The sequence below is a fragment of the Stomoxys calcitrans genome, chromosome 4, assembly GCF_963082655.1.
Source record: "Stomoxys calcitrans chromosome 4, idStoCalc2.1, whole genome shotgun sequence".
Lineage (NCBI taxonomy): Eukaryota > Metazoa > Arthropoda > Insecta > Diptera > Muscidae > Stomoxys > Stomoxys calcitrans.
The window spans coordinates 6,655,364-6,670,383 of NC_081555.1; the positions used below are offsets into that span (position 1 = coordinate 6,655,364).

Genomic DNA, 15,020 nt, shown 5'->3' on the forward strand with positions numbered 1-15,020 from the left:
CAAGTAGTTGTTGCTTGGAATGGGGGTTTTGGTGACCTTTTACACTGGGTCTTGCTGCGGTGCGCCTTTGCCTGATTACGTGACATTTGTAATTTGATCAATGCCACTATGTATGAGTTAAGTTTCCGCCTAAGTTTTTGTTTTTTTGCTCTGTCGATATCTCCCCTTGATTTGCTGCTGCCAGTTTGTGCTAAGCACTTGCTTCCATTCAATAAACTATTGTTTAAGTAGGGCCTGCAGGGCTATGAAGGTTGGTGGTTGGGGGTTGGGTAAGGGTTAGTTATCGGCGGGGGTTCGTTTTAGTGTTCACATGTCAGCAAAAAAAATCATCAGACATCTGCATAGTATGGTCAAAAGAAAATTGAAAACCTAATTCAACAACAACAGAAATCTTAACACAAAACCAAAAACAAAAAAATCAACCAAAAATCAACACGAGAATACAAGTACAACAACGTTACATTAAACAGTGAGCAATGAAAAGAAGAAAAATCTCTTTTCAGTATTTTTCTTGTCCCATCTAACATCAACATCAAGTTTATGTGGTAAGTTAAAGACACAGGGTAAAGACGAAATCTGAGTGTATAGATACCAGAACAATTTTTATTTTGCCAAATACATATACCAAAGGTGTGGGCAATGGTGTTAACAGTGTTTTAGGGGGCGAGGGGGTGTGGGTTTAAGGATATCCTAAAACTGAGTGTGATGGTTGTCTCAAAAGGTGTTGGCCAAAGTGTTGGGTGTTGTTAGTTTCTACTCTCTGCTATAATAGGTAGTACACGGTGAAGGGATATTCTGTGAGTTTCAAAAGGGGAAAGAAAATTTCCCTTAAGTGTTGTTGTGTTTGCATTTCAAATTAAAAATGTCCAACAACAACTGAGAAAATTAAATAAATTGAAAATTGTTTCTTGGTAGTTGGTGTATGTATGTAAAATGACATACGCACTCACACACACACACACACATAGAAGTAGAAGAAACAAATAAAAAAAATACGACAAAGCTTGCAATATGATTTTAAGAAATATCAGACACAAGGATTGACACATACACACACACATACATATATGTATATAAAGAGCAAAATACATGACACCTAAACACTTGAACACAAAGGTACTAAACACACATTTGCACACAAACTTTTTAAAACCAGCAAAGAAGCAGCCAAAGGATTGTGTAGTTTTTCTTTTTTATTTATGCATATGATACGCTGAGAAAAGTGTTTCCCCTTACTCTTTCTGTCTCACTTTACTGGTACATTTGCCTTTAAAACAGGAAACGGAAACTCTTAAGCAAGGCCTTAAGGCCATTCCTGGCTATTGGTTGACTCAATGAATGCCAAGCATATGTGCTAAAATTTTTTTTTCACTTTTTTCACTTTTTTCTTTGAAAAGGTTTGGTTGGGGTTTTATGCATTAGAGTGTTAATAAATAAGCGCACAACAAATATTAAATGAATTATTTAAGAATTTTAAAAGAAACCACCAACACTTTTGCCAAGCAGGGCTGTTGGGGAAATAATACCGAAAAATATACATGTATATATGCAAATATTAAAATTGACCCCGTTTACATTTTTGTTTTATTTTTGGTAGAGAGAAAAAGAAAAAGGGGTCTGCTTCGGTTTTTTTACTTGCATGACTTAAGCACACAAATCAAGTCTGTATGTATTCATGAACTCCAACGCTGTCTATAGCTTCAAAGGCTTAATGTTGGCGGCTGTTTAGTTTCTTTGTGAATTCCGAGTAAAAAATATTAAAAAATGCCCTACTTTTTTCTTTTTGTTAAAGGACTTGCATATAAAAAAAAACCTTACATTAAATTATTTATGTACAATAACTAAGTTCTGGGAAATTATTAATTGCTAGTCAGATAATGTAATCAGGTAGTAAAAAAAAAATTAAAAAAAGGCTTAAATAATGGCGTAAAAGGTAAAATACTTTGGAAATCTTATTGTAAGTTAGGGTATAGGGCATGCCCTGTCTTAACCCTATACTAGGTAAAGATCTTAAATCTGATGTTAGACGATGCACTGAAGAAAGTCTTACACTAACTAACACATATAGCCGATTAGCATTCACAATATTTGGCATGTATAACAACTATCCCTACATTTCTTCGGTGACAGAATTTTTACTTGATAATAAGATCTAAAATCTGACGATACACTGAAAAAAATTGATATCTTAATTATAAAGATTTCCAATTTTTAAAGTTTTTAAGAAAACATTTCCTTTGGCGAAAGAACTTTTACTTGATAATAAGAATTTTAACTTAAATTTTAGTTAAATCTTGTATTAACTTTACCTAACCTAACCTTTCCTGGACAGAAAATTTAACATCAAATCAAACATTTTGAAAAGAGCAAACAAGGCGACTTTTATTTCTATACACCTGGAAGAGAGCCATTGGCAAAAATTGGGGGTTTAAAACGCATGTATGGGTGTATACTGTATTATCCATGATACAATACCCGCAGTGTGGATTACACATTGCTTGAGCCCCTTTTTTGATAAAAAGTACTGTAACACTTTCCTGATTGGAGCTACGATATATCTGATTAAAGAATTTAAATAGACTTCTTTATGGATGGTTCCAAACTAGACGACCAAGTAGAATGACAGATGGTCACAAAGTGCGGGTTGTGTACACTTCAAAATAATGTGACCCAATCTAGACTTGAAAAGGTCTATCGATTTGCTGCCGATGGTTAGATAAGGAGTGAGACATAGTCATTGTGTCCATCATGGCAAGTAACTGTCTGATCGGAAAACATGATAACAGACTGAAGGTAACCGACTTCTGCAGAAGCTGTGAGGACGTCAAGGAAAAAGAGTCTATAGGACATATGTTGTGTGTGTGTCCCGCACTGGCAGTCAGAAGGAGTTCCACTTTAGGTTCTCATTTCTTTGAGAACTTGTCTGATTTAGAGGATGTGAACATTCGCAAGTTGTATGGCTTTTTAATGCGATTTGAATGGTTCAACGGTAGGAAATGGAAGGTATCTTACATCTCCTTTGGCTGTGGTATCACAATGGACGAAAACGTCTAAGTGAGTCTGATGGCATACTACCACCTAAACCTAACTTAACTACAAAAAAAAAATAAGTTGGCCCAAAGTTTAAGTTTTTTCCTTATTTGTAGGATTTTAGCAATGAAAACGTGTCAAACAACTACAACTTAAAAAAAGACAATATCTTTAAACTTAATTTCCTACCTTATTACGGACACAACCATCCGTGCCAAATTTCGAACGTTGATTGATTCATACCGATGACTGTCCAATTACACATTACCATTTAAAAAAATCTTAATATCAAGTTAAAAATCTTTCATCAAAGGAAATGTTTCCTTAAAAAGTTAGAAAATTTATCTACTTTAAATTAATTTTGCTCATCTTTGCCTCGAATCTTTAAAATTAGAATAAAAATATTTCTAATGTGCAAACAGGCTTTTTGCAGTTTTTATGGGAGACATAACCTGGCATTTAGCGATAGGTCTTCATAAAACATTATAATGTTATTACTAATATTTAACCCTCTAAGCCTAAGTTTTATTCATTCATAACACTTATCATTTGATCACATGACTCAAAATCTACTAATGGTAGCTTTTGTACTTAAGAAAACCTCTCTAATATTCTATGCTGTAACTGTGCTTAAATTATTCAAGCATAATTTCTGTGTGTATTGACTCCTCATGTATAAGTGGGGCTTGTGATGCATGTGCCATTGTGGGTTGGTATTTATTTGTATATATGTATGTACGTGTGTGTGTGCATCACATAACGCACATGTAAACGAAACAAAAAAAATCTGTGGAATAAAGGATCATAACACACTGCTTTGTTTTCCCACTGTTTTTGTTTGTGGATTTAGTTTTTGTTTTGTAAACCGCCATAAAATTCATAAAAATACATAAATTCATAAAATGTATTCCAGACTGTCCTGCCCACTTTCCGGCAGGTTAGTTGTCATTGGTATCTGTCTGTTTACACTTGGCTTGACTTTAGCGCATTTGTGGCGAAAGTGTTTTTTTTCCCATTTTTTCTTGTAGGTAAGTGAGTCAGTGTGTAGGAGGAATTTTCTGTGTGTTGTTTTTTTCAACAATTTTCTGCAACAGCTTTCATTTATACGACAACAGAGTATTACAAAAATTCATTCATACATTTATTTGACTTTATTATTATGGCGAGTAAAAGTAGTAAAAGCGTTAGTGTTATTGCACATGTACGAGTGGTAGCAGTAGTAGAGACACCAATATGTATGGGCAAGTGAGTCTGTGTGGGTAGGAATATATGTAAATATGTGTATAAGAAATGCAAACATACAAACACACGCGCTTACAACAACAAAACGTAGAGAAACATACATATAAAACAATTGATGGTGTATGCCAGAAATATATATGTGTGTATTGGTCTGCATACATTTAAATATATGCACTAATGTTTATTTTCGCTTAAAGGATTTTTCAAATAAGGACACTTGAATACCATGTACGATATACCATGCATGTACTACCTTAAGAGTTTGAATCAGTACAACCACTCCTTCATGTGAAACAAAACAGTCAACTTACCAAGGATTCTTGGAAAGTATTGCACTCTGGACAAAGGACAAACAAGGACATGTCCATGTAAACAAAAATATAAAATCCCTAATAGCTGCATTTTGTTTTTTTTTTTTTTTGGCCGAAAAAAATGACTCATAGTTTGTTTTGTGCCAAAGAACTTCCAGCATTATTTTGGAGATGCAACACATCAGCTCTAATATAATGGGAACAATAACCTCTTTCATGGGTTTTTATTGACATGAACAAGGATACTATGGGATAGGGAGAGTGATGCCATCATTAGAAAGAGTTTCCAAGAAAGTTGACTCACGTTTTCCTTTTATGGGAAAGGGAGCTAGAAAAATATGATTTTATTTTTCAGATTTTGCTAATGGAATTTTTATGGGTTCTTTGTGTCATTACTTTCGCTTTCATTAAAACAACAAAGATATACAAAGGGAGATTTAAATTACAAAAATAGTAAAAAATTAAAACTTTCACTCAGAATTGTTACCCAATGAAAAGGAAACACCAATCTCTAACGATGGTATTCAGTGTAAGCCGCCGAGCTAGAATGAAATGAAAATAACATTAACCCCACTAAGAAATAATAAAGCAGCAGGTGCCGATGGGTTGATAGATATTGAAGACCAGAGGGCACGCTGATTAAGCATTAGGATCAGTACAATCTGGCTAGTAGAAAGCTTATCGCCCATCTAAAATAAAATGAGAACAACTGTTACTCGAAAGGCGATTTAATATAAGGCTTATGTGCCAGTTTACTTGTACAATCAACGAAACAGAACCCAAAGTAACTCGACTAAAGAATAAAAAGGACCTGGGAGCCGATGGTTTGCCAGCTGAGCTATTAAAGACCGGATGCAATACTCTGATATCCCCTTAGCTTAATGTTCAAAAACACCAGATCAAGGAGATGGGCGAGGCGACTTGGTATCCAAATGTTGGGTGTTTCCCTACGTTACGGACCGTTGCACCTCAGTAGTTCGATGGACTGCAATGGCGAAAAAGTGCAACGTAAGGATAATACAACAGCATCAGAGATTATGTTGTCTTGGCATAGGCCGAGCGTCCACTACGGCACTGGAGACTATTCTAGACATCCGACCCATAGACATACAGATATATTGTAGTATGAGGCAGCCATTACGGCTATAAGACTTGAAGCGATGGAAGAATTGATAGAGGATAGGAGCAGGTCATCCCATTGTTATTGTATAATCGAGGCAACGATGGGAAACCTGGGAGGTTTCAGATCGGATACCTAAGACGATACTTGAGGTCGAGTGCGAGGAACTGCTGCCAGCGGCACAGTCTTGCGTTGAAGGAACCCGAGTCTTGCCATGTGGAAGATCATGTTACAGGTATGGATCAAAGCAAGAGGACATAGTGGGACTGAGATCTATTTTACACTGCCTGTCCATAATACGTCCCTGCAGGCGGAGAACCGGGCGACCACGTAATCCATGAGTTGGTGTGGTGTTAACGTGAGGACGAACATCTTTACGGACAGTAAACAGGCCATAAGGACAATAACAATCAGGACGGTAAGATCGCAAACAGTCTTGGAATGTAAGAAAGAGATTAACGCCTTCTCTGAGGATGTCACGATCCACATCGTTTGGTTACCGGGCCATAGCGCAGTTACTGAGAATGAGAAAGCAGGCGATTTGGCAGTGAAGGCCAGAGAAGTGCCGTCAATAAACTTGATTAACCCGAAGCCTTTCGGGTCGACGCAGTCCGAGTTAAGGGCGTGGGCGACGAAAACGCATGTAAACCTGCGGAACAGCGAAACGGGCCTAGCGGAGTAACTGGGAATGAGAAAGCAGACGATTTGGCAATGAAGGCCAGAGAACTACCGTCAATAAACTTTGTTAACCCGAAGCCTTTCGGGTCGACGCAGTCTGAGTTAATGGCGTGGGCGACGAATGCGCATGCAACATTGTGGAACAGCGAAACGGTCGGTAGGACAAGGCTATTACAGAAAGAATGTAAGATGGACGTCAGGTCAGTATAGCTTTCTTATGTAAAATCGGTCCGGCAAGTGATAGCATGTGTAGGGCATGCGGGGAAGATGATGAGACGTTGGAGCATTTCCTTTGTCATGGCCCGGCTTTCGCGTCTAACAGATACGGGCACTTAGGTGGGGACACAATACCAGACATGAGCCAAGTTAGGGGCGTGACATGGAAAACAATTAGGGATTTTGTAAGTAGCAAGGAAATCTCTTCCGTAGATTTTCTTTTCGAGGTAACTTTTTTAGTATTTAGAGCACATAACAAGCCGATTACTGGCTTAGGTGTATGTCTTAGTGGCATGGGGTGGATTAATATCTGAACCAAGAGGCTGCGGATATTAACCTAACCTAACCAAGGTGGTGGGAGACTCCTCGAAACTTGGTGTCAGAGATTAAAAAATGAGCGCAGAAGATAGAGGCGCGTGGAACGCTATTCTAAGATAGGCTAGTGGAACAAATGTTCTGTCATAGCCAATTAAAGTACGTAAGTAACCGAACTTAGCTGTGATAGAATGTGCAGCCGAACAGGCCAGTTTCAATTTGGTAAAGTATATTATTTCTTGATCGTCTTGACATTCTTAGTCGACCTGGCCATATAAGTACGCCCGTCTATAAAATCACTATTACATACAAGCGAATAAAGATGTCTGTTATGCATTTACTTCTTAGTGATATAGGTCGCTAGGGAAAGATTGCAAATGCAAATTTTGCCCATGAACATTCCTCTAAGGACCAGGGGCAAACTTCTCACATATCAATGAGTGCAGTCCGATTCAAGTTTAAGCTCAATGATAAGGGGCCTCCTTTTTATAGCCGAGTCCGAACGGCGTGCCGCAGTGCTACAACTCTTAGGAGAGAAGTTTAACATGGCATAGTACCTCACAAATGTTGCCAGCATTAGGAGGGGAAAGCCACGGCTGAAAATTTTTTCTGATGGCCTCGCCAGGATTCGAACCCACGCGTTCAACATCATAGGCGGACATGCTAACCTCTGCGCTACGCTGTCCTCCGCTAGGTAGGGATTACAAGACATAAATTATGGGTTTTTTGAGCTGTTTTAAATGTTTATTACATTTGTTACACTTCTTAAAAATAAAAGTCTTAATGTAGCCACTATATCGCTTTTAAACAATTTCAATTTTGGGTTACACATGCATGGTACTCGTGTATTGGTTACTTATAACGTTCTTTCACTCTCGTGCTCTCACATTCGAATAAATAGGTTAAGCCAAAAATCACGATCACTTAAATAATAATTTGAAGTATTTCTGAACACTTTTGAAGATACTGTATAAAATACAGTACTCGATAATTGATTTCAACAGCTAATGCACCATCAATATATATTTTGTTATAAACAGCGTCTGAATTGCTTAACTTTGTCTTCCGGGCACTGTATAAAGTACAATACTCAGTAATTGATTTCATCAGCTGATACACCATCAATTTGCATTTTGTTTATCTTTTTAAAGTAAGCGCGTCTGTTTTTTTCTTTAAAGCCAAAATATTATGACATTTAATTATTAAAAAAATTTAATGTAAGCGTTTTTTATTTTGTTTTACACATGTATAAATTAAAGCGACACATTATGAGCGTATGTAAAATCTTTCTTTTAAGGCAAAAAACTATTTGTATTTGAGAAAAAAATTAAAGAAAAACAAGAATAGTTAAAATAAAATATTTGTTGCTATATAGATAGATAGGTGTTGAGAGAAATGTGTAAGTATAAGTTTTAGGTATAAGTTTAGGGGGATTTTAATTGATAAGTAAGTAGTAGTTATTGTACGGCAAGAGAAACGAACGAGGGGGAAGAAAGGTGGTAGAAAACACACATAATGAAGTGGTACGCGGCGTTATAAGTGGCGGCGGCTGCTTTAGCAGAAGAAGAAAACACAAAACGTATAACGCATAAGGAACGTAATGTAACGTAACGTAATACATATATGTAACTCAAACAAAATCTTGACAAGGACAAAGAATTTGTTTAGAAAACAAAAGAATTACCAATCGTTTAAGTTTTTTTTTAATAGGGGGGTTTAAATCAAAACCAAAAAAGTATACTAAACGGAAGGGAAATAATATGGAATAATCATAAAATAGCGGTAGCTGCTTAAAACTCTTACTTCTTTTTGCTTTTTCTTGCGACCATATTGCGGCTGAAAGAAGATTTATAATGTGTTTTTGTTTTTTTTTTTTTGAATTTTAATGAAGAAGTGGTGTGGCATATTGTTGTTGTTCACATATTGGCGACAAGAACACAATCGACAACAACAACAACAACGAGTAATGATGACGCATATGACGTTTGTTGGAAGTGAGTTTTGGTCGGTTCGACGTCAATGTATGAATGTTTCGCAATGATTTCATCCACAAAGAACAACAATAACAAGAAAAAGGATACAAACGTTTCGTGACGAGTTTGCGTTTTTTTCGATTCGTTTTGGTTTTCATTTTTTTTTTTTTTTTGCAATTGGAGAGAGGGAATCGCGCAAGTAAATCAAATAGTTTTCACAGGGTATTCATTGATTTTTTGTTTTTTTATTTTTGGTTCGAGGGGGAGTTGGGGTTTTTATTTTGTTCATCGCAGAGTTGGTTGGTGGTGTTGAGAGAAGAGAAAGAAAAGTTTTGAGAGAAAGAGAAAAAGAAATAAAAAAAAAACACATGAAACAAGAACAAGAGAAGAAACAAATGTTTAAGAATATGTATTGCTTTGTTGTCTTCGTTCCTAGAAAAAGGACAATAACGTTTTGCTTTGTTGCAATTTTTAAGGATTTTCATGTTCAAATATCGAATATAATGACATGAATGAGCGGGCGGGTGAGCGAATTAGCGAACGGAAGGGCGAAAAACGAGCAGACGACAAAGGCGCGTAAATAAAAATGATTCATACTTAGAATGAATGATACAAAGTTTTTTTTTAAAGAATAATTTTCCCATGAATATTCTTCAATGGGTGAAAAATTCAAATGGGGTTCTGCTACTTTGTGGCTTTAATAAACCATCGTTCTGCTCTAGTCACAGATAAGAGATGATATGATGCAGACCAAATGTCGCCTTGCTCGCATGATAATGGTCATAGATACTAGTTTGATATATACAAATGATTAGCAATGAGGCATGTTACTAAGGGATGTTGGGAAATAATAGGGAATAGATGAGTTAACGCATCTAAGATATTGAAAATCTAAAATTTTCAATAAAAATATTATGTGAAGTCTATGTTAATTGTTAAGAGTTAGAAAACAAAACTAACTAAAACAATTTATATTTAAACTAAATAAAACAACATAAAACTTTAACAAATTTCTTTAGATTATTAAAAAAATAAAAATAATTTTTTGCCCATAGTTTAAGTTTTAAACAACTTTATACAATTGTTGTTCTGTTTTTTGTTTTCTTTTTTTTTTGATTAATATGTACACATAGTTTTCCCTTTTCGTTTGTTTAATGTACACGCATTTCTTCTAGTGAAGCCAATAAAAAATATCATCAATCCATTTATAAGTTATAAGAAAACATTAAAAATTTTGTTACACCAGAATTTTGTAAATATACGTCTATGTAGAAGAAGATGAAAATATATAGTTATGTATATATATTTATATAGATACATAGGTAACAATAAATCCATAAATAAAAAAATAGTAATAGAAAGAACACAACTGTAGGAAAGCAACTGATAGTATAAAAACAAGAGTCTTCGCAGATTTAGTGTAAAGAGCTTGCAAAAAATTCAACTGGCTACTCAAGTGGTAGGTTCGGAGGAAGGATTCGGTATTTTGTTATGAGTTACAAACAAGAATTCCAAAGTATTCAAACATTTCTTAAGGATCTTTCTTTCTGATAATAGCCCACAGAGAGATAATGGAAAGGCATTTACATCTTCCCTGGAAATGTATAATCAACAAATTCATTTTTACTTCCAATGTAGCTAAAACTCAAGGGTGTGAATGTAAGAACATATTTTTCAACTAAAATTTAAATTCTTCATTGGAGTAAGTTGAACTACTACAGTGTTAAATGAACACAATTTTTAAATATTGAGACACCCAAATAAAGGCTCTCTGCACTACGACAAAGTGAGCTTGTTAATACATATACAATATTTCTATATATAAAAAAAATTATTTTTTTCAGCTTAAGGAACGAAATGTAAGCACTGCAACAGATATATAAAGGGCCAGTAATTGCGTTTCTTGGGGAAAATCTTCACCTAAAAATTTGCTATTGGTCAACGTTACAAATTATGCATTGGTTCGTAAACTATAGTAGTCAGAATTGTATTATATGGTGATAAATGATGATCTCATATAATAATTCATCCAGCGTGTGGGTATCACACCCTCAAAGAGTATGGTACCTATGAGTCTAGACATTATAGCTACAACCAAAATAATGCTACTACTTTTTTATGGCCTGAAGAAACTCTATTGGTAAACGTTAGAGGTGGCCGATCCAAGTCTTGCATTGGTTTAAAGCGGAACTGTGCGACATAAATATGGTCAAAGGTGCTACAAATATGCTAGCAATACTCTATATTTGATATTTGCATCTGAAAATTTGCTGTTAATATAATTCCAAGCCATGTTTTGGTTGTAAACTGCAGTCGTTCGATATATGATATTGTAGTCTGTTGGATGGCTTCACTTTGAATAATATGCAATTTTTAAAAATTTTTTCACAAATACTTTGTTGAGGAGCAAGGGAAACTTCTCTCATATCAATTAATGCAGTTCTATTCAGTATATCAACCTCAATGATAATATATTACAGAGTCTACAATTTAGACTCTATATATCTAAAATCGTGACATCACCGCATGATGCAATTAAAGAGTCTTAACATCATCAATAGGAAATATACTTCCTCCATAGCAAAAAAGAAAGCAGAAACCGTATTTCTAAAGATTTACTGCACCTTTTAACCAGAAATCTGCTGTTGCTAAACGTTAAAGTTTTAAACTCCAAACCATGCATTAATTGTATGGTTTTGTGGTTTGAAAGAAGGTGCTATGCACCCAATATTCTGTTTTGGGTTTTTGATCTACAATTTTAATATTGGTAGACATTAGAGGTTACAACGTTAAGACAACTTTGGTTGTTAACTGCAGTCTTTTGTTCTATCGGTTTGGGGTCTGGTGGAAGGACTCACCTAATATTCCACAGAGTCTGGATATCACAGCATAAAAGATGATGACGAACTAAATATATAAAACATCATGGCCAAGCTTCTTTTCCCATGGCACAAAAAAGAGAAGTGGCATTTCGTGCGTTTCTCTGAACATAAAAGTCAGACTATCTGCATTTGGTTAACGTTGAAGTTTAAAATTTGAAGCCATGGGTTGGTTTTGAAGTGATATCTGACCTATAATATTAAATGTTTTTGTTGTTTGGTGGACAGTAATACAAATATGCACTCAATAGTCCGTTATGGGTAAGTGACCCACAACTTCGCTGTTTATAAGAGATTACAAAGTCAAGTCATGTTAACTTCAGTTATCAGACCTGTTATACTATATGGTGTTGTGTTCTGGTGGACAAATTCACCTTTTGTTATATTCTAAACAGTCTTGGTATCACAGCCTCTTAGAGGATGACATCAAATCATAGAGATTCTATATCAGTGGAACAGTCTCTTCAACAAAGAGACCGAGTTATGCCACACTCACTGCCTGATATTTCCAACAAACTGCATAATAAATTGCCTCTAGTACAGCACCATTATTACCGATAGATTGTTTTGGAACTGCGAGGTATCTTTTAGTACTTCCAAATACATCACCACAAACCGAAAGCAAAGAATTTCCATCAAAATACAAAAATACGTCCTTAATATAACGTATGACCAAAATACGATCCTGCAGGCAGAGATCCGAGAGATCACGGAATGCGTGTTCACGGGAGGACGTTGAGTGTGAACATCTTTACGGACAGTAAATTGGCCATAAAGGCACTTAGATGGGGACACAATACCAGACATGAACCATCTTAGGGGCGTGTTAAGGACAACAATTAAGTAGCACGGAATTCCTGACTTGGATTTTCTTTTTCCAGGTTACTTTTTAGTATTTAGAGCTCCCAACTAGCCGATTACTGGCTTAGGTGTTTGTCCATAGTGGCACGGGCGGATTATTATCCGCACCCTCTTTTCAAGTTAACTTAACCTACATTGAAATATCTTTTTCTATCATTAGTTGAACTGCTTCTAATACTTATTCTCCGACCTGCTATAACTTTTTAGGAGTGTTTTTTCTAATTTCTTGTTTGCTCATCATAATCAAAAACCGAAGCCACAACGGAGTTTATTGTAACAGTTTTATAATTGTAAACATTTTAAAATATAATTTCTAACAAAATACTTGGAGGGTTATTATACTAAAATTTACTGTGAGTTTTGATACCATTGAGTTGTTATTGGAATACAACATCTATTAGAGAAGAGATAGAAAGATCAACATATATGGTATTACAATTGAAGAAAGGATTCAAAAGAATAGATAGCTATGGTAAGGCTGTATTCAATAGGTGCTGTTTGATCTTATACTGAATTGTAAAGATAATATTTCAAAGAGAATACTTCTAATATAGATTGCGGTTGATTTTAATTTAAGTTAGGGGTTAGTAGTAACTACAACAATATCAAATTACAGAAAGGAGAGTAGAGAACAATAGAAGAAGAGTAGAAGTCTAACTAAGGCAAGTCTTAATCAAAATAAAATAAGCCACCAAAAATAATAATAAAAAAGAAAAAACACATACAAATTATATAAAAAACAAATAAATATAAAAATAACAAAAATTACCCAAATGTAAAAATACAATTAAGATTATAAAGTTTTTATATTAACAACAGATATGATACAATTATTAAAAATACAAGGGAAGACATGAAAGGAAACCATGAATTTTATGTATGAAATTGTTGGAGTAAGGATAGACAAGGTTCTTGTATAACGGGAGGTTATGATAGTTTCTTAGAGGAAACTAAAAAGAATTCTTTGGCAAAAAGAACAAATAATAAGGGAAGTATTATGTTTTATTTTAAGGTGTTTGGTTTTGTGATTATGGGTAATGTTATGACAAATGATTTTATGAATGGAATGAATGAATGGATATAAATGGATAATTTGAATATCAGGATAATATGAAATGGGAAGTTACACTTTTTTGGCGGGATGTCTTTTTTTGTAATAGAAAAAGCTTTCTCTTTTTGTTCCGTTACCAGTAGAACAATAAGAGTGTTTACATTCCACATTTAGGATTAGTAAATTTAGGTTTTTGTTTTTTTTTGGTTAAGAAAAGGTTATATATATAGAGATATATGTATATATAAAGGTACATATTTATAGAGTTACAACATATCACACGCACACACACACGCACACTGAGAGATTAGGCGGCTCGGGGGTGTTTCTGTTATTATTTTGGGTTTTTTAAGAAATAGTTTCTAATAAATGGCCTGCTTAATATTTACCTGCTCTCCTTCGGCGGCTCTCTTTCTATCAAGCTCCCTTTGTTTTTCATTTTCGGCGATACGTTGTTCGATTATCAACAATGATTCGCGGGTGAAGGGACGGAACAAACTGCGTTCTTCCTCAGATATCGAGTCGGAATCTTCTGTCATTGTCTATGCGGCCAACGATGAGAGCCTCAGATTTCCAAGGCCTAGTTCGAAAAGGTGAAAACGCGCATTGAATTACAAACAAGCGAAGAAATACCAAAAAAAAAAAAAAACAAACATTGATATGTACAATAACAAACAAATGAAATAACAGTATCAGCACGAATACAAATACGAAAACCAATGGGAGGGGTAGTACTAGCATAGCAGCCAGTGTTGCCTTAATTTCAGAGCAATGGAAAACAACAACTAAACCAAAAGAAATTAAATATACATTTTCATATTGAAATTTATTTCAAAGGACATTTATTTATTCATTTTAAATTTTATTTTGTTTTATATTATTTTATTTTAATTTCTTTTCTTGAATTTTATAATAAGCTTCATATTATTCTTTAAAAATAATGAAATGAACAAAAAAAAAATATATATTCTATTCTATTTTATTTTTTCATTTATTATACCCACCACCGAAGGATGGGGGTGTATTCATTTTGTCATTCCGTTTGCAACACATCGAAATATCCGTTTCCGACCCTATAAAGTATATATATTCTTGATCAGCGTAAAAATCTAAAACGATCTAGCCATGTCTGCCCGTCTGTCTGTGGAAATCACGATACAGTTTTTAAAAATAGAGATATTGGGCTGAAACTTTGCACATATTATTTTTTGGTCCACAAGCATGTTAAGTTCGAAGATGGGCTATATCGGACTATATCTTAATATAGCCCCCATATAGACCGATCCGCCGATTTAGGGTTTTAGGCCCATAAAAGCCACATTTATTATCCGATTTTGCTGAATT

The 15,020-nt window shown here is 34.8% G+C and overlaps 1 protein-coding gene and 1 long non-coding RNA gene across 41 annotated transcripts in view; one reads left to right on the plus strand and one right to left on the minus strand.

Annotated features, from left to right (window-relative positions):
• The window catches only part of LOC106082769 (uncharacterized), a 241,901-nt gene that overhangs the window by 179,361 nt on the left and 47,520 nt on the right, over positions 1 to 15,020 (plus strand). The window lies entirely within an intron of this gene.
• Positions 1 to 15,020, minus strand: part of LOC106082698 (sodium channel protein para) — a 240,220-nt gene that overhangs the window by 169,314 nt on the left and 55,886 nt on the right. For 25 of the 40 annotated variants that reach the window (XM_059367549.1, XM_059367548.1, XM_059367573.1 and 22 more), the window contains 2 exons: positions 14,066 to 14,256; positions 8,716 to 8,748 (listed from right to left, as the gene is read on the minus strand). In XM_059367549.1, coding sequence (XP_059223532.1) covers positions 8,716 to 8,748; positions 14,066 to 14,215 — 183 coding nt within the window. In that variant the 5' untranslated portion in view covers positions 14,216 to 14,256. The remainder of the gene's footprint in view (positions 1 to 8,715; positions 8,749 to 14,065; positions 14,257 to 15,020) is intronic. The other 15 variants (XM_059367574.1, XM_059367572.1, XM_059367571.1 and 12 more) reach the window with 1 other exon arrangement.